This window comes from Culex quinquefasciatus, chromosome 2 (assembly GCF_015732765.1).
Source record: "Culex quinquefasciatus strain JHB chromosome 2, VPISU_Cqui_1.0_pri_paternal, whole genome shotgun sequence".
In the NCBI taxonomy this organism is placed as follows: domain Eukaryota; kingdom Metazoa; phylum Arthropoda; class Insecta; order Diptera; family Culicidae; genus Culex; species Culex quinquefasciatus.
In genome coordinates, this window is record NC_051862.1 from 62,257,395 (window position 1) to 62,274,014 (window position 16,620).

Below are 16,620 nucleotides of genomic sequence, written 5' to 3' on the forward strand. Positions count from 1 at the left end.
AATGAGTTTTGATTTTAAAATTTCTATTGGAGACTTTAATATGGATAAATTTAGAAACACAGTTTTTTTTTTGTTTTTTTTTTACTGAAAATTTATTGTAGGAATTAAGGGTTTTATCCCTTATTCCCGAATCCCACTTTCCCGAATCCCATATCCCCGAAAATCATTTCCCCGAAAATTCCACATTCCCGAAAATCATTTCCCCGAAAGTTCCATTTCCCCGAAAATCATTTTCCCGAAATTTCCACATCCCCGAAAATCATTTTCCCGAAATTTCCACATCCCCGAAAATCATTTTCCCGAAAATTCCATATCCCCGAATGTCATTTACCTGAATGACCATTTTACCGAACTGTCGTTTTCCCGAATTTACATATACCCGAATGGATATTTCCCCGAAAGTTCCATTTTCCCGAATGATATTAACTTAGATATAAACTAAATTGTTTTTTAGGGATATTTTTACAAAAGTATGACCTTTATATTAAATTCTCCTACGTGTGTTTTTAAATATGAAAAAAAAGAAAAAACAAATAACCGTAGAAGGCCATTCATAAACCACGCGGAAACTTCAAGAAAGCGGGGTTTTGAGATCATCCACGTTCAATAAAAAAGATTTTTTTTGTATGTGCAATTTTCCGCAAAGCACAATTTTCCAAAACGGTATCCACGTGGTAAGGATTGCACAGCAACGATATCTTTAAGCGACGACTCGAAACGCAGGAATCAGTTTGTTCTAGATTTTTTTTTTAACTTTTTAGTTAAATCTAAATAGTTGATTATTGAATTACAAAATGCATTTTTTTAAATATTTAATCACCGCCATTTTGGATTTAAAATTACTTAATCACTTTAAAGTAGTTTAGGGGTTATTATCCGAAGTGAACTTTTGACAAGGCCTTTGTATAACCGAGTCTGGACTGTATTTTAATTTTCAACTAAATGCAAAAAAAGCGAAATGATCAATGTATCAAATCGACGCTGTCGTGCTATCTTGTCGTTTGTCGCTTTTTGACGTTCCGAGAAAAACGCGTGTTAGTGTTTGACCTTGAATAAACGAAAAATAGAGCACGCTATGTAAACAATAACAAACACGTTTTATTTGGTTGACCATTCTGTGCATTGTTCTGAAATTTGTTTGAATTTGGTTGCTAAGGTCCCGAGTTATAATTTCAAACGTTAACGGTAGTCGAGCATGTACGTGTGTCAAACGCATTCTGATCTGAAGCCTCTTTGGCCAGTTGTCGCACTTATAGCAATTTTCAGAGTGTTTCAAGTTAGCACAAGACGACATTTTTCGGTTTTTATTGAATATCTCAGAATTGAAATCGAATTTTGGGTATCTATGTAGGTCAAAAGATGAGGCATTGAGCTCGACTGTGACGAAATGAGAAAAATAGGCAAATGTATTAAGCGGCACGCAACTATTTAGATTTGGTCATTAGAAATATGTACTCTGCTCAAGATGTTCTCCTTCTCTACATCATTTGTCATAGTCGGAGTTTTTGTTGGATTCGGCGGAGTCAGGTCTTTTTGAAAGGCAGTTGGAGTAACTAAATCTCAGAATCCGGAATCCTTTAACTCCACAGACTTGGAAAATATTCAAAATTTAAGTGAAGCTGGAATAAAACGCTCGTAAAAACTCGGAATTTTTTGAACGTTCAATTAGCATAGCATAGCAGCATAGCATAGCATAACGGGTCTGCACCACGCTGTAGGGGGTGCCACAATGGTCAATTCAATATTCTTAGACAGTTTGATTGTTGCCCGGTACAACCAAACATCTCTGAGAACGTTAATTTCCACACTGTGCTCCAAGGCTACGCCCATACAGTCCCGTGGGGATTTGGGAGGGGATGTTTTTGTTGTTCACTAGTGGCAAAAGTGCAGGGAACCCATGCGACTTTTAAAAGTGAACGGAATATTTTGGGAGGTTCGGAATGGGGGCTCTAAAAATTCTTTGTGTAAATATGGGTATTCGGCGCCGTCGCTCCGTGCCATACTTTCATACACTTAGGAGCCCAGGGCGGCGAAGTCCTTGTAGATAAAAAGGAAGACACTAGTGGTTGGTACTAGCAATGGTGGCCGACAGCTATAAAGTCAACTTCGTTTTTTTTCTTCGGAATGGGGGTTAGAGGAATTTCAATGAAAATGGTTGAATGCGTAATATATAAAATGTATTGGAAGTTTGTAAGTGTAAGTGTGAGTCTGTAGTGTATTATCTAATAAGGATCTAATAAGCAATATATAATCAAGATAATGATCAAGGAAGCGTTCTTTTATTACGTAACGCAGTAGGGGGGGAGGGGGGGGGGTCGATGGCCGTGTTACGGAATTTTTTGAACGTTCAATTGTGAACATAATACTTCATTGATCGCCACTTCCCCGAACCCGGTCAGGCGGGTATACCTGTTGTCCAGAACCGCGCGCGCGGTTCTGGGCAACGGGCATACCCGCCTGACCGGGTTCGGGGAAGTGGCGTTCGGGGAAATGGCCGTTCGGGGATATGGTCATTCGGGAAAATGATTTTCGGGGATGTGGAAAATTAGGGGAAGTGGCCATTCGGGAAAATGGTTTTTAGGGGAAGTCGCCATTCGGGGATGTGGCAATTCGGGGAAATGGATTGTTCGGGGAAATGATTTTCGGGCAAATGACATTTCGGGAAAGTGTCTTTTCGGAGATGTGGCATTCGGGGAAATATCTTTTCGGGAATGTGGGTTTCGGGGAAATGTCATAGATTCTTTCAGATAAATGCACAGAATTGAATGCTCAATCATGATAAATTTTTCCATAACTTGTTGGCAAATTTGATATTTTCTAAGCCCTGCATAATTAGATCTGATCTAGTATTAATTTGAATGTATAAGCAAAGAACATTCCCGGATTTATAAAATAATAATCAAATCAATTAAAGATCATTGAAAATTCAGCGCAATTCATGATGAAACTTATTTAAATGATAATGGTAAGAGCGTTATATTTGGTAAATAATATGAAGATAAGAAATTTTTAATAATTTTTTTATTGATTCGCCCATACTATGCTTGAGAATATTTTTCATAATTGATTTTTTTTTAATTAATTTTTTTCTTCGGTATTTTTTTTTATTAATTTTTAATTCTTAAAATTAAATTAATATTCTATGGTTAATTATTTTTTGCACAAAGCAATATGAATGTTTTCAAACCTTGAGATTTTTTTTTGCTTTTAGCTGAAAAAAAGTTTGAATAGTTTCTCATTCCAAAGGTTTTTAGACTTAAAAAATAAACAACACCGGTTAATCTAGAACTGAAAAAGTAATGTTCAGAACACCTTGTTTGCTCTGAAAAACATTTTTTTCTTGAAAAAATAATGTTGGTCTTATTGGTGAAAATTTACAACAGTTTTCCTATTTCAAAACTCTAGTATTTTGAAAAAGCGTAGGCAAATTTCAATGCCCAAATTACTTATAAAAGGGGAACTAGTGATGAAAATATTTCAAAGGTTTTTTTTTTAACTCGAGGATGTCAAAATTTCAAAAGAATTCCTATTTCAAAGAAGCTCAAAATATGACCATAATTTTTTCACAATTTGGCTGATTGTGATTCACAGCCAAATTAACATGAAAATAACATATAGTTGCACAAATTTTTAGTCTGGAGGGTATTACTTAGAATTTATTATAAAACGATCGAAACTTTAATTCTGTAATTATTTTGGAAAGCTCTTCTAGAACTCCTTGAACTTTCTGCTACTTGAGCGCCCCTTCTATGATAAAAAAACATAAATTTAGCATTAAGTATGAATTTTCAAAAACACTTCGGTAAAAATATTCAAAAAATTGATTTTGGCACCCCTAAATTATTTTTTTCTAATTTTAAATTAAATTATCCAGTTATTTGTAGTTCTACTTTATAATTTGGCGCCCTTTCTGTTTCAAATACCTAATGAGGATGTTATAACTGACATGAAAATTTTGTACAACCATCGATTTCGGCGCCCCCCAAGGGCTGGCGCCCTTGGCGGTCGCCAACTGCGCCAACCCCTAGGTACGGCGCTGGGCGTAAGTGTTTTAAATATTTTTGTATTTCGTAATTTAAATATTGCTGTATCTCGAAGCCGTTGCATCGTAACAAAAAGTGGTCAAAGACAAACTTGTAGGAAATTTGACGGGCTTTCCGAAAAAAATACACTGAAAGAAAAAAACACGCCACTTCTATGAGATTTTTTAATTTTTAAGTTTAAAAGTCAAATTTGAAGGTGAGCCCACGATTTTTTTTCGTTCAAAATTTTTATGAAAATAGCCTAAGATGTTACAAAAAGACTCACGAAAAATGCAGGATAGAGCAACTCACCTAAAAAAATACAAAAATCGTTTACTGAAACTGTTTTTTTGAAAAGTGCTCAATTGCATGTATGGGCTAACAGATATAGGTTAATTACATTGCTCATAACTGAAAACATAATATTTTTTCAGTGTAGTATAGTAACCTGGATAGTAAATTAGCTTATATCTGTAAACCCATACATCCAATTAAAATGTGGTCAAAGACAAACTTATGGGAAATTGGACGAGCTTTCCGGTAAAAATATTTTCGAGACTGAAAATTCAAGTCTGTCATATAGAAATTGTCAAAAACCATCAAAAAACCTATTTTTTCAACATTTTAATTTTTAAAATCGCTGTAACTTCACAAGGATTGAACTTAGGACAATGGTCAATATGGAGACATTTATGTAAAATTGTCTGGGAAATCGATTCCCGTATTCGGATTTTGAAAATTTTGACGTTTAGAGCACTTTTCAAAAAAACAGTTTCAGTAAATGATTTTTGTATTTTTTTAGGTGAGTTGCTCCATTCTGCATTTTTCGTGAGCCTTTTTGTAACATCTTAGGCAATTTTCACAAAAATTTTGAACGAAAAAAAATCGTGGGCTCACCTTCAAATTAGACATTTAAATTTAAAAATTAATAAATCTCATAGAAGAGGCGTGTTTTTTTTCTTTCAGTGTATTTTTTTCGGAAAGCCCGTCAAATTTCCTACAAGTTTGTCTTTGACCACTTTTTGATACGATGCAACGGCTTCGAGATACAGAAATATTTAAATTATGAAATACAACAATATTTAAAACACTTACACCCTTCTCAAATGTCATAATCGAGGGTAACTGGCTCCATATACACAAAAATGGCTTATATAAGCGTAGGATAACATGTCTACGAAGTTTCATTAAAATCGGAGAGGGTCGAGAAAAAAGTACCAAAAAAATTCCTGTTTTGGGCTGGAATTGCTCTGTTTTGTTTTGTCTGGCTTTCGTGTCGTGAAGAGTGAGTGTGTGTGTATAGTTGCAGCATCAGGAAGGAATATGAAAAAATGAATATTAACCATCAGGTGGTCCAACGATATGGCAGGTACCGATTTCGCGCAAGTGAATTAAGATGTTGGCGAAATTGCTGTTGACAGCAGGTGTCAGCTAGCAATTATTCGTTTAGGCGCCTGTTGTGTGATAATGCAATTATTTTATCATTTATTGTATGACCGTTATCATTTAATTTTGTTTATTTATATTTTAGTTTTTTTTTGTTGATTTCCATATTATAATTATTATTTTATGTGAAAAAAATCAAAACAGATCAATTCTGATTTAATTCATTGGATTTTTGGAAATAAAAATGAAGTATTTTAAAAGTTGTGCTGAAAATAACACTGTAAAACAGATACATATTTCTTTTTATGAACCTTATGTTATGTTACTTTTCAAGTACTTATTTGAAAGTTGAACTAAAACAAGACAAATTTTCAAAGCTATTGAGTTTAAAGCAAATGCATATTTACGAATGATAAGTGCGCCCTTCTGTAAACCATTTCTGCAGTTTTTTCTATTGTACATAATACTAAATAATTTAAAAAGCTTTCATTTGTGGAATTTTAGTGTCCAAAAGATATCAGTTTTTTTTAGTTTGAATACAAAATTTGTAAATTTTAGAGAATAGTTAAGAAAATATATTTTGGAATGCCTTTTTCAACATGTATGTTACATAACTATATGGTATCTTTTTGATAAGGCGAAGTCCCGAGTTACTATCGAAACTTTAAACAGTAAATTACAAAATACATCTAATTAAAAATACCATAAGAAATTTCTTTTTGTTAATTCTCAAATTATAATGTCTTTCAAATATGTTATTTTTTCCAAAAGGTTGATAGTAGAGGTGGGCAAAAAAAGAGCGAGCCGCTCAAAGAGCCGGTTCACTGAAAAGAGCGAACGAACCGTGGCTCACAAAAAAAGAACCGCGATTCTTTTTTAATCTCCGATCTTTTGAAAGAACCGTTTCAAGATGGCATGATTTTTGATATAAATATAATTTATTGAATTTTCAAAAAAAAAAAATAGTATTAAATTTGTTTTTGAGAATTGGAAATGCAATTTCAAAAATGTCAATGCTTATAAAAATTAATCCCAAAAGTAAATGATTCGTTAAAATCTTACCAAAAATGTACTGAATACTGAATACTGAATATTTTATCGATTCAATCAGAATGTGGAAAAAGTTCACAGAATATTTTCACCAAATAAAATATTAGCATTATTTCAATTCATGTAGAAATTAATACAATTTTAAATTTACAAGCAATTTTTCCGGCATGCTAGATTTAAGTTTGGATGCCATTCTATTACTCGAATGTTTAGGTTCGAGTAGAAATCTTGACATGAAGACCACCAAGACCTATGGTTTTCAAGGGCATTTTCTCGTTCTCAGTTTAATTTTTTTTTATCAAATAATTTATAAAAGTCCAATGTGAAATAACTTATAAAATCACACGATTCTTAAAAAAACCTTTTCATCCAAATTTTGAAAAAGAGCGAAAGAGCCGTTCAAAAGAGCGGCTCTTTTTAATGAGCGAACGAAAATGAGCGGCTCCTAAAAAAGAGCGATTTTGCCCACCGCTAGTTGATAGTAATCAACATATTCTTATAATTTCAAATGTGAATCTGTGGATCTTATAAGTAACCCTGTTATGTAAAAAGTAACGCGAAATTTTATAAGAAAATATAATATATCTAAATGAAAAATTACCCATTTTTGGTTATTGCAGATTCGAAAAGTACATAAAATTTCCCATTACATGACATGTTCCTCAATTTTTGACAGTTGAGTAACGGGAAATGCCAGCAATTTTTAAACTATTTTTTATGAAAACAAGGCGTCAAATTGAGAGTCCAATTTTACAAACAAAATCCCTTTGACATCAATTTTCGCACGGTTTCGAACTACAAATCATTGAATATGTGTCATAGTAAAAATAAAAAAAAATGGGTACCTACCGTCATGAGATTTGCATGAGATTTCGAAGAATGGATCACGGATTCGTGATTAGAGACTACCCCTTTGGAGCAAATTTCATGAAAATTTAAGAGGGATCAGAGCAACTTTTTTCCGATTACGTGATTACGTGTTAGTTGGCACAGAATGGCCCACATAGGGTTACAGAACGGGTTAAAAAAAACAATACTTTAAATACAACAATGTTCAGTTTTCTTAACTTTCATTTTAAAGAACGGAATTTTCAGACCTTTAGGTGGATTAATTCGTAGTTTTATTATAGAATAAATATAAATACTAAAAATTAAATGACTTTATTTGCTTTGCAACCATTTGCAAACAAAGAAGAGAAGATCCCAAATTTTAAAATAACGAATTACTAAGTTCTATTTTAATTCATTAAACATACCATAAGAAACACCTTAGTTATTAAAATAAAATTTGAATCTCAATGTACCTGAGGAAGACAAAAAAACATATTCACTTTATCAATTAATAATAATCTTTTCTCAATTCAGTAATTAAGGCTATTTGAAAATATCGTCATTTATGGACATACCCTTACCAAATTTAGAACAAATTTAAGAGAATAGTAAGGTGGCTTTCCCGTCTTGCTCCATCCCTTGAACGCTAGTGCTTAACATAATTTATGGCTTGTTAAAAAATTATTGATAAGTTGGAAACCAATGTCATAAGACACACATTTTTTTCAAAACAAATTGAACAAAAAGCTAAACATAAACGCCTGTAATATATTTTAATGCAAACATTTTCAAATGAACATTAATTTTAAAAATTGCAGTGGTAAAGTGTCTTTAATAAAACTAATAATAATAATAAATATTAAAAGAAAAACGAAAAGCTGAAATATAGGTAAAGCTATTTGGACGAACTGAAAAAGTTCAAACACTATTTAAGCTTTTAATATCGTTCGTTGCATAAATCCAAGAAGATTTAGATTCGTTGAAAAGCTCTTTGTGTTTACAAAACCAAGTCATAACAAGCTTTTCAGCTCAACATCGAAAATGATCGTACAAAACCTACACGATCATCACGAGCTTTTTCGGCTTACCGCGTTGATCGACGCTTTCCAAGCGAATTTCCCCACATAGCATAATTCAGAAAAAGCTGCTTAACCACCGCAAAGCTTTCACCACAAACCAACCGGTTCGGTGTGGCGTGGCGCGAAGCTTTTTCGACTTACCTGTCGCAGAAGGAGAACCGGTTGCCGCGCACGTTGTCGAAGTGGTTACGGTCGGCTTCCTCCTCGCAGTAGCTGCAGTTGCAGAACGAGTACTGCGACCCGTACAGGCTGGAGTCGTCGTCCAGATCGGTAAACTGCAGATCGTTATCGAACGCCTCATCGTAGTTGCTGCGCGGGGCGCCGGAGTCTTCCGACGTGGCCGCCCGGGATCTGGGAGGATGCGGAAATAGTAATTCAATTGATTAGAATATGTTAAAACCAAACAAGATTCCATGAATTTAGTAAGTCAAAGCAGTGAATGAAGGATGACGGATATTGATCTCGTTTAAGACATTGCGGTTGCTGCATTTTCTCGGATCCATTCTCATTCAGCAATTAAGATATCAATCTCAGGTTATCTACAAGCTATTGAAACCCATTTAGTGTGCTCAAAATAGGGTAACTGCTCCGTTCAATATCCCCATCAGGGTGTGCATTACACCCTTTGATACCCTCATTGATACACAGCATAACCAGCCAGTCGCCCACTGGACCAGAAGAAGAAAGCTTGTTCGATGATGTTGTACTTTGCATAAAACAGCCAGCGATAAATCAAACGAAGCGACGACGTTGGACAAGACCGTCTACCGTGTCTTCTCCAACTGCAAGTGATGCAAAAAAAAACAAAACTTACGTTGAGCAATGAACCTCTCGGCGGCTTATTTTTTTCTGCCTCCAAACACTTTTGGTCGCTAATGGAAAGTAATCGCTTTAATCGCACTCGCCGAGCACTCGGTGGATACTCTTTAGCAGGTATCGAAGATTGTGCTCCACAAAATAGTTATGTTAGTTTGCTTGTTGAACAACACTGGATTAAATAGATCTGTACGCGAGCTGTGGGTGTGCGTTCGATGGGAAAGTTATCCGATCCGTCGAAATGTTGCTGTTTGCATCACTATCAGCGTTGATTTGGTGTTGCGTTTAGAATGTATTTTTTAAGTTGATGAAACTTGACAACTTATCATTGAAATAAATATAACATTGTCAAATAAATAGGTTATACTTTATTTCTACTAAATCCTCATATTTTTTTAAAGTTTTTTCAAACGTTACAAACAAATGCTATGTTTTTTTCTTTATTGAAGCTTTTTTAGTAATTGTATTGCATATTTCGAAAATCACACGAAGGAATAAAGTTAAATGCCGTCAGAGTTATTCCTCAATATTTTTACTGACGATATTTCGGCAAATCTTGGTTTTGGTCACTATTTTTAAAAATCGAAAACTTGCAAATATTTCAATAAAATCAAACTTTCGGTGGCTATACCTTGAAAACGAGGCACTTTTTAAAAAAATCTGTAGAGTACTTTTCGATTGCAAGTTCAAATTTAGGCCGTTGCTAATATTTTTCAAAGTTTATGTCCAAAAATCACAATTTTTTTAAACTATTTTTCCAAAAATCACTATTTTTTTTTATTTATGACTCGGCGGAAACATTTTGATTATGGCTCAAAAGTTGCGGGTTTTGGTCCCCTAAAACATATTAATAAAATCTCGAAAATCAAAAAAAAAATATTATTTACTTGAAGGTACTGGGGATAGTTATTTGCTTGGCTGTAAAATTTCATTTAAATCCCTGAATGTTGTTTTTACTTGCTTGACCAACCTTCATTTTGTCATAAGAAATAGGCTTTCTTTAAAGTAACAGACAAATGAAGAAATGATTTAATATTTATGAATGCATGCTGAAGTGTGATTTTTTATTCAGTAGCTTAATTTTGGTTTAGATGTTTGATTTAATAACTTCAAACTACTTTATAAACATCATTTCTTTAAGAATTGCTCATTTTAAGCCAAAAAAAAAACTTTTTTTCTGTTCAATTCAATTTATTTTATAAGTAGTTTCGTATTTCTTATAACCTAATAGACTTTTGGAGTTTTTTTTAACTATGATTTGTACTATAGTTCATTGCCCAAGTAACATTTTTTTCCAGGAGTTCTACAAGAGCTCTTCAAGATAGCTACAGCATAGCAGTTTGGACCGCGGTAGGATAAAACTCTCTTCAAGTACTCTTCCAAACTCCTGAAGAAGTTTTGAAGAGAATTTTATCCTACCGCGGTCCAAACTGCTATGCTGTAGCTATCTTGAAGAGCTCTTGTAGTACTCCTGGAAAAAAAATGTTACTTGGGTGAAGTAATAGGATATTCTTACAATGGATTTGGCAAGAGTTCTTCGAAGAAAAAAATCTATTTGAAATGTCTTAAAGCATAATTTTGTGCAATGTCGTAAAGATCTAGAAATCTTTTTTTATATTCTTAATTTTTTATTAATATTCTCAAGAGCAGCTGAATAAAATACTAGACAATGACCTTTTTTAAACAATGATTGAGTTCAATACATATAAATATAATCAAGATTTAATCCATCGGTTGCATAATAGTAGTTTATGAAACAAGTTGCAAAAATAAGATTTTTTTTTATCCAACGAGGTTTACCGAGTTAGATAAATACGACGAGTGCTGAAAAAATCAAGTTTTGCAACGAGTTGCTTACAACATTTTTTGCAATCCCAAAGAACGCATTTGGAATAGAATTTTATGTCAAACATCCATGTGTTAAGTTTTTTAATCCGACTGAAACTTTTTTGGTGCCTTCGGTATGCCCAAAGAAGCCATTTTGCATCATAAGTTTGTCCATATAATTTTCCATACAAATTTGGCAGCTGTCCATACAAAAATGATGCATGAAAATTCAAAAATCTGTATCTTTTGAAGGATTTTTTTGATCGATTTGGTGTCTTCGGCAAAGTTGTAGGTATGGATACGGACTACACTGGAAAAAAATGGTACACGGTAAAAAAAATTTGGTGATTTTTATTTAACTTTTTATCACTAAAACTTGATTTGCAAAAAAACACAATTTTTTTTTATATATGTTTTAGAGGACATAAAATGCCATCTTTTCAGAAATTTCCAGGTTGTGCAAAAAATCATTGAGCTAGTTATGAATTTTTGAATCAATACTGATTATTTTAAAAAATCGAAATATTGGTCGCAATAATATTGAATGTTTGGCCCTTTTTAAATGTCAGTCTTGATTTGAAAATTTTGAAAATATTGTTTTCGAAAAGATCGAAAAATTTCACAAATGTTTCATACATTAACATTGAAAATCGGACCATTAGTTGCTGAGATATCGACATTGAAAAATGGTGGGTTGTTTGGGTGAGACTTAGAAAACATCAATTTTCCTGTTTTTAAACCTTTGCATTGCAATATCTCAGCAACTAAAGGTCGTATCAACAAAGTCCGAAGAAGCAAAATATAGAGAATTTTCTCAGCTTTTCAAAAATATTTTTTTCAAAAGTGGGCAAACATGTGCACGAATTTAAAAAATGAAAAACTGTGACTATTTTCAAAAAAGTCACCTAAAAATGGATTTAACTTGAAAACGGTGCACTTTATCAAAATTTCAATACAGTACTTTTTGATTGCAAATTTGATTTTACATCGAAAATTGAAGTTGAAAATTTTTTGCGACCAATATTTCGATTTTTTTAAATAATCAGTATTGATTCAAAAATTCAAAACTCGCTCAATGAAAGCAAAAGCAAAAGCACAACCTGGAAATTTCTGAAATGTTAGCATTTTATGTCCTCTAAAACATATCAAAAAATAAAAAAAATAAAAATAGGGTTTTTTTGCAAATCAAGTTTTAGTGATAAAAAGTTAATAAAAAAAATCACCAATTTTTTTTTACTGTGTGTCATTTTTTTCCGTGTAGTCCATATCCATACATACAACTTTGCCGAAGACACCAAATCGATCAAAAAATTCCTTCAAAAGATACAGATTTTTGAATTTTTATACATCATTTTTGTATAGATAGCTGCCAAATTTGTATGGAAAATTATATGGACAAACTAATGATGCAAAATGGCTTCTTTAGGCATACCGAAGGCACCAAAAAAGTTTCAATCGGATTAAAAAATACAAAAAATAAAATTGAAGAAAAAAGACCAATTTCGTAGAGAATTGCTCTACTTACTTTTCCTGTCAGTCTCGAACGACAAAACGGCCTACTTTTCTCTACCAATAATAACAAGATAGAAAATTCATACCTTTCAATAGCAGTGCTGAAAAGTCCTAATTTTCAGCATTGAAATGAGTATCGAAAAGTAGCATTTTCCAAAATTTTGTTTGACTTGAACGTTTTATTTTGAATGTTTGACATAAAATGCCATTTCAAAAGTGTTTTTCGGAATTGCAAAAAAATATTGTAAGCAACTCGTTACAAAACTTGATTTTTTCAGCACTCGTCGTATTTACCATTCGGTAAACCTCGTTGGATAAATTTACGACTCGTGCTGAAAAAATCTTCTTTTTCAACTTGCAGCATATAGTACTATTCTTTCTTTTAAAAATAATGAAATTTTGAAATTTTTCAACACCACTGATTAGGAATAAACGTAAAGGAGGATTAACTTCCTATGATAAAATATTTGCTAAGCTGCTTCTGCACAGTCAGCAAACAAAAAGTAAATAAATAATAAGTATATGAGAAATGTGCAAAACCAAACTGTGCTGTGCTTAGATAACATAATAATTAACACACACACCTCGTCCCATCCCTGGAAAGCTCACTGCAAAAGGGCCCAACAGCAGCAGCTGATGGATTAGGTGAAAAAGCATTAACACCAGAGGCAGAGCCGGCGGATGTGAAGATTGAGCGGGATAATCTACGGGTATGGCTTAGAGGAAAAGCCCCCAAGTTCCTCACTAGGGGTGCCGCTTTCAAACTGAATTTAAGTTTTGATTAACCACCAACCGAGAGAGATAGAGAGAAAAGTAATAAATGGTTATGTCTCCAAGCTAATCACAACCTACCATGGGTGGCAATAAAATTTCTTTTATTGGAAACGCGTTTATGTAACAAATTTATCATCCCTAAGATCACCCGGAGAAGCAAATAACTTTGGATCAACGCGTAAAGCTCAAAAACCCAGGCAATCATGCAAAGTAATAAAATTCGCAAATGCCTTGCGTGAAGGCAGCCACAAGACCTCTCATGGAAGTAGAGGGCATCCAAAAGTGGAGGAAAACTTTCGTTTTCAATCTGCGAAGCGAAAAGTTATCTCGGCGCGTGAGTATTCAAATGCCCATCATAGCACGGGCACCGGCACCTCTTGTAAAGTGGTTTATCAGAGTGATATCTTGCCCTCGGGTGGTTGCAACATTGCAATCAGCTGCTACTGGAAGGTGTGATGTAAGGTAGCAGTTTGAACCTAATTTGGCATGAATCGGTGAGGCGAAGTTAGTCTCGGTATCTATGGAGCACGGTAAAGGGTGAAAGATAACAGAGGAAGCAACTTCCAGTGGGTATCGACATTGTATGCAGGCACGTAGGGAGATAGAAAAATGAGAAGGTCGATGGTTGGATGAAAAAGATGTGTTAATAATTGAATTTGTAATGGTACCCCAATAAATTCAAGTTATAAAAATTTTCTATTGTATTGAATATTGACCGTGAAACTTTATTCTGACAGTTGCATTAGTATTGAACCAGCAGGTTTAATTTTTCGCGAGAATCGCTAAAAAAAAGTTGTATAGGACCATTTTATTTTGGATAGGACTATCCTAATCGCCAAGGAACTTCCATGCCAAATTTTAGCTGGTTTGACGTGGAATCGTTGAATCCAATTCAATTCTATTTTATGTTTTATGTTCAATGACAGTTTTTTGCAACATCCACAAATGGCAATTTCTGATCGATTTGGTGATTTCAGCCCAATTCAAATATTTTACCAGGAAGATTAAAGAAAATGCACTGACATTTACAAAGGTTTTCAGTGCAACGTTTCTTTAAAAAAAGAGCTAAAATCGAAAAATTGATTAAGCTGAACAATGAAATATAGTTTCAAAGAAGTTTTTTTTATTCATTTTAACGATCAGATCGATTTTTCCAAGACGACTTTGATTAAAATCGAGAGCTGAATTAGAAAACTCTTTTTTCATCTGGCAAAAACAGAATGCGTTTGCCAACGAGTTATACTTGTTTGATGAAATTGTGAATTTAAAAAATCTAATATCATGCAAAACACAGTTTTTGAATTATGATATAATGACAAATAAAAATCATAATTTTTTTTAACAGTGCCCAAGATGGCCAGCACCTTCAAAAATTTAATTTTCTAAAATTCCTTTAAAAAATTAAAAATTCGTCTAGAAAACATTGAAGATTGTTTTTTGTTCCTGACCACTGGCATATAAAGAAACAATGAAATTGATGTTTTTTTACGGTCACCCAAACAGGACTCAATTTTCAAATTTCTGATATCAAAAAAAAAGTTCGAGAAATTTCAAAATATAAAAATCAAGCCCAAAATTTGTAATTGTCCCAAATAAGTGATTCGTACTCTATCTAGAGTTACTTTAATTCTTAAATTTCAAAAATATTTTTTTAGAAAACGGTAGAAAATTTCAAAAATGATTAACATTTCAGCATTGGAACTCGATGCAAGAGGGGCTTATAAAATTACATTAATAAACACTTTTTTTTTTATTTTTGTGCTTTTTATCATTAAACATTTTTAACAAAAATGTACAATTTTGTAGAAAATTCACGTAAAATGCACTTTAAATGCCTTTAAACTTTAAATCGATGAACTTTTCCAAAGAAATGTGTTGAGTAAATTTCGATTGCAAATTTGATTTTGATGAATACATGATTTTTAAAATTGGTTTAAATTAGATTTTTTGGTAAAGAGTCAAGAAAGCTAAAGCCATATAGGTGGATTAAGTTATATTTTTTCTTCTGGAATGTACCTACTTATCATAACCTGCTACTTTGCCTAAGACACCAAATCGATCAGAAATTCCATTCTCAAGATACAGATTATCGAATACCAGCCCGCCAATTTGTATGGAATTACAAATGATGCAAAGTGACTTTGTTGTCATAGGAAATGCATGGACATAGTTTCGTCCCATTAAAAAAAATACAAAATTAATAGTTGCCAAAATTGAATGTAGAGTTGAATGGACAAACCAATGAGGCAAAATGGCCTAAAAAAGCAAAAAAGTTTACCAATAAATAAAATTTAAAAAAAAATCAAATAAAGAGCTAAAAATCTAATTAATTTTTTTCATGTTTTTCATTTTTTGAGATATGTTTAGACAAGCAATAACTGTCACAATATCTTAAACATTTTGGGATACCTTTTCCTACAAAACTTTGAAAATAAATAGTTTTCAAAAATACAATTCTAAAGATGTAATCGAAGTATAAATGTTAAAAAATCAACAACAGTAGGTCGAATCAACGACTTTTTTTTAACACGGAAACCAAACAGGAAACAAGTGTAAAGCAATGCATTAGCCACTCCCCACCAAGCCCCTCCTAAAGCAATGTCATTTTTCACTTTTCCTGATCCGACCAGCTAATCTCCCGGGGACCATTTATCCACTCAATTGCATTCCATTCGTTCGTACGAGTACCAACTGCCGGGGCACCATCCTCACCCCGGGGTTTCCAATTTCCTCCACCCAAACTGTGGCGAGGGTACCGTTTGTCGCGGCGGGGATCAGATTTATGATGCAGTAGTCGCGGTGTTTGGTCGTCGCGGAAAATAGCCTCCAGATGAAAGCAAAAGCAATTGCAGCTCTGGCAGAAACCCAACCCGATGGACCGGTGGCGCTGAAGTCGCCATCGCGGTCATATGTTTTAAATAAGTGCTGCCACAGCATAAAAAAGTCCATTTCAGAGCTTTCGTTTTCAACCAGTTGAGTTTGAGTAACTACTGAATAGGTTAGACGTTCTCTAGGATCTAAAAAGATGTTTTTTTTTTTCATTAAAAGTGGGATTAAAATTTATCTAATCCCAATCCAATTCCAAATACACCCAATTCCACGGTACAGAAAAAAACCTATCTGGTTTCATCAAACATCGCCATCTCTATTCGTTTTCACTTTTCTTCAGTAGCAATTTCCTGGTGCACTGGAGAGGGCAGTTTTGTAAGAAAACTAATGATTTATTTTACTTTATCTGGCCGGTGTGGTCAATTCATCTTTCAGCAGTGGGACGGCAGCAGCTTATTGTGTGGCAAATTGTGACATCGCGGAAATCGTTAGAT

The 16,620-nt window shown here is 33.5% G+C and overlaps 1 protein-coding gene across 1 annotated transcript in view; it reads right to left on the reverse strand.

Moving 5' to 3' along the window:
- The window catches only part of LOC6048428, a 214,801-nt gene that overhangs the window by 162,831 nt on the left and 35,350 nt on the right, over positions 1 to 16,620 (reverse strand). Inside the window, exon 3 of the mRNA XM_038251526.1 lies at positions 8,510 to 8,719. Coding sequence (XP_038107454.1) covers positions 8,510 to 8,719 — 210 coding nt within the window. The remainder of the gene's footprint in view (positions 1 to 8,509; positions 8,720 to 16,620) is intronic.